This window comes from Elaeis guineensis, chromosome 1 (assembly GCF_000442705.2).
Source record: "Elaeis guineensis isolate ETL-2024a chromosome 1, EG11, whole genome shotgun sequence".
Classification (NCBI taxonomy): domain Eukaryota; kingdom Viridiplantae; phylum Streptophyta; class Magnoliopsida; order Arecales; family Arecaceae; genus Elaeis; species Elaeis guineensis.
This window is the reverse complement of record NC_025993.2, coordinates 169,944,185-169,947,214: the sequence shown is the minus strand read 5'-3', so window position 1 is coordinate 169,947,214 and position 3,030 is coordinate 169,944,185. Positions and strand designations below refer to the sequence as shown.

Here is a 3,030-nt window from a genome sequence, read left to right as displayed (position 1 = left end):
GGCTCCGCCACTGTCTTCCTCGTTGTAGTCTTGTTCGACAATGCTCCAAAGACCTAATGATTTGAAGACTGTCTTCATTTTAACCATCCAAATATCATAGTTGTCGCCACTAAAGATCAGAATGGAGTGTTGCCGCAGATTTTGGTTTAGATTAGCCATAGCTTCTCTTTTTTTTTTTTTGGCAGAAATTTCTCCACGCTCTACTTGGTCTGATATCAAATGATGGAAATACGAATTGAACTAAGAAATTTCTGATGGATAGAATATGAGAGGAAGAACTAAGTTTTCATTATTGATAATTTTTCTACATATATTTTCATACCAGAAGTCTCGTCTATTTAGAGATTACAGAATGTCTCTTAAACTTTCATCGTTAATTCAATTCTCTCTCCCCAATTCGTCTCATAGGAAACAGTACATGCTTAATAAAATACACACTAATTAATTAACTCCCAACTAGAGGCTGTATAAAAAAACACCCGTCGCAAAAGAAGGTCAATCAGTCTTTCCCGCAGAAGAGACAACCCGAACCCGTCTTTTCTTCCCGTGTCACATGCATGCCCGGTCTGCGTGGTAGGTGTGGAGCGCGACGGAGTTCGACAAACGTTATATAAAGGGAAGGTTGGACGAAAGCAGAGCAGAGAGAATTTTTAGCAGCCCAATTCTTTGTGGCTTGGGAACAAGGCGTTTTTGACATGGGAATGGGTGTGGAAATGGCTGAAAGAGAGATGGCGAGCAAGGTGGAGGTGGTGGAGTCCGGTTTCGTGGTTCCAAGCGAGCGGACCCCAAAGCAGGAGATCTGGCTGTCCAATCTAGATATATGGTATTGTAGGTACTACACCCCCACCGTCTATGTTTACAGGCCCAATGGAGACCCGAACTTCTTCTCTGTGGAGGCCATGAAGGCGGCCCTGGGCAAGGCGCTGGTGCCTTTCTACCCCTTGGCCGGAAGACTCGGGGTAAACCGAGACGGCCGGCTTGAGATACAGTGCACCGGTGAGGGCGTCCTCTTTGTGGTGGCCCGATCCGAGTTCACTCTCCGTGATTTCAAGGATTTTACACCATCAACGGACGTGAGGCCGTTATTGGTTCCTCCAATGGAGACCGTTGAGCCTCCTTGCATCTTGATCATGTTTCAAGTGAGCTCCGAATCTCCTCTCACTCGTCTTCTTTGTGGTTATGTTATGATGATGCTTGGTGTTTGCCATCGATCGCCGCCTTTCCAGCTAGCCGTGGCATCTGTGCATGCGACGGAGGCACGTAATATGACAGATGCTACGGTGCCCAAAATCAGTAGCCCCAAAAAGGGAAAAAAAAATTTACATAACCTGCACAAGAAAATTAGCTAGGGATCCACTCTCGTACGTACCATGGACGGACTGAAAAAAGTAGTGCACAATTCAAAAAAAAAAAGAAAAAGAAATTTTTTTAAAAAAGAAAAAGAAAAAGCGTTTATCCTGCGGTACAATAACAAATTATGGCTAAATAATAGCAGTAGGTAGTATGCAAGATAGCAGCAGAAGATGCTGCAAATGGTCGGTCGTCTATCTGAAACCAAATTCAAATCGTTGCAGGTAACGTTTCTCAAGTGCGGCGGTGTGTGCTTGGGCGTCAACCTGCACCATTCCGTAGCCGACGGCCCCGGCTCGATCCACTTCATCAACACCTTTTCTGACATTGCCAGAGGGGTTGGCTTGACGGCCCCTCCCTTCCTCAACCGCACCCTCCTCCGACCTCGCTCCCCTCCCACCGTCCTCTTCAACCATGTCGAGTACCTTTGCCAGCCATCAAACGATCCCTTAAAGGCGGCCATCCCCCTCAACGAACCTGTAATCCTCAAAGTATCCAGAGATCAGCTCGATTCCCTCAAAAACCGTGGCACTGGAAACAGATCAGGCCTCTCCACCTTCAAAGCGCTCTCGGCACACCTGTGGCGGTGCGCGTGCAAGGCCCGTGACCTTCCAAGCGTTCGAGTGACGCGGCTGCACATAAGCATCGATGCTCGCAACCGCCTGCAGCCGCCGCTCCCGCCGACCTACTTCGGCAATGCCGCCTTTAGGAAGGCGGTGGTGGCGACGGCGGGGGAGGTCGTATCTGATCCTCTGGACCATCTGGCCGGAAAGATCCATGACGCTGCCGTACGATCAAATGACGAGTTTTTCAGGTCGCTAATAGACAGTTTGGAGCAGGTGAATATGAGGCGTATGCATATATCGGCGTGGGCGCTGCCGGGTACTGACCTGTATGTCGTCAGCTGGCTAAGGATGCCGATCTACGATGCCGACTTCGGCTGGGGGAAGCCGGTGTTTATGGGCACGGCGACATCGCGCTCGCCATGTGGAATGGTGCACATTATGCGCAGCCCTGGAGACGATGGGGGGATTTCAGTCGTGGCGTCACTGGAAGCTGAGAACATGCCAAGGTTCAAGAAGTTGTTCTATGAGGGGTTGACGGGGGTGGAATCAGCTTAGCCATGCTTACATTCTCGGTGCTTTGTTACGGTCTCTCCGTTTACTTATTTGCCTATGGAAATATGGAACTGAGCAGAGTTTCACTTGAAATTATTTGTTTCCTCCTGTTGCATGTCGTGTCGTATTAATGTGATATCATCTAAGCTTAGCCTCTAGTGTTTTGTATTTACCAATGATATGAATAATATATGCCTATCATTCCGCTAATGAGGTCCTCTCTCAGTCAACTTTACCGGGTACAACTTTATTGATTTATTTTACCGGTAAACTTTATTACTTGAAGTTCTACATGTATTATGTGATGCCAATTCCAAGGGATTGCTTTGGTGAACGAGTAATGCTTGGGAAGATATAAAGGATTCACCTACCTCTTTTACCAATATATATACATATATATATATATATATATATGTTCATCTAAATCTCTGAAAATCCACCGTTGGATCATCTACTGTTCACTTTGCGATCGGTGCGGTAGATGATCCAATGGTAGATTCATGCGAAGGAAGGTGGTTTCTTCTTGCGCTCTGGAATGTCCCTTTTGCCATCATGTGGCTAC

The 3,030-nt window shown here is 47.2% G+C and overlaps 1 protein-coding gene across 1 annotated transcript; it reads left to right on the top strand.

The window, feature by feature from the left end:
- Positions 1–444: 444 nt before the first annotated feature.
- LOC140854846 (shikimate O-hydroxycinnamoyltransferase-like) lies at positions 445–2,671 on the top strand. Its single transcript, XM_073250887.1, has 2 exons — positions 445–1,139; positions 1,575–2,671. Exons 1-2 carry the CDS (start codon positions 696–698, stop codon positions 2,469–2,471), a joined length of 1,341 nt encoding a protein of 446 aa, XP_073106988.1. The 5' UTR covers positions 445–695; the 3' UTR covers positions 2,472–2,671.
- Positions 2,672–3,030: the final 359 nt, after the last annotated feature.

Coding starts and splice junctions, on each gene's coding strand:
- LOC140854846 (XM_073250887.1), top strand. CDS start 696: ATGGGAATGGGTGTGGAAATGGCTGAAAGAGAGATGGCGAGCAAGGTG. Junction 1,140..1,574: donor GCATCTTGATCATGTTTCAA/GTGAGCTCCGAA, acceptor AAATCGTTGCAG/GTAACGTTTCTCAAGTGCGG.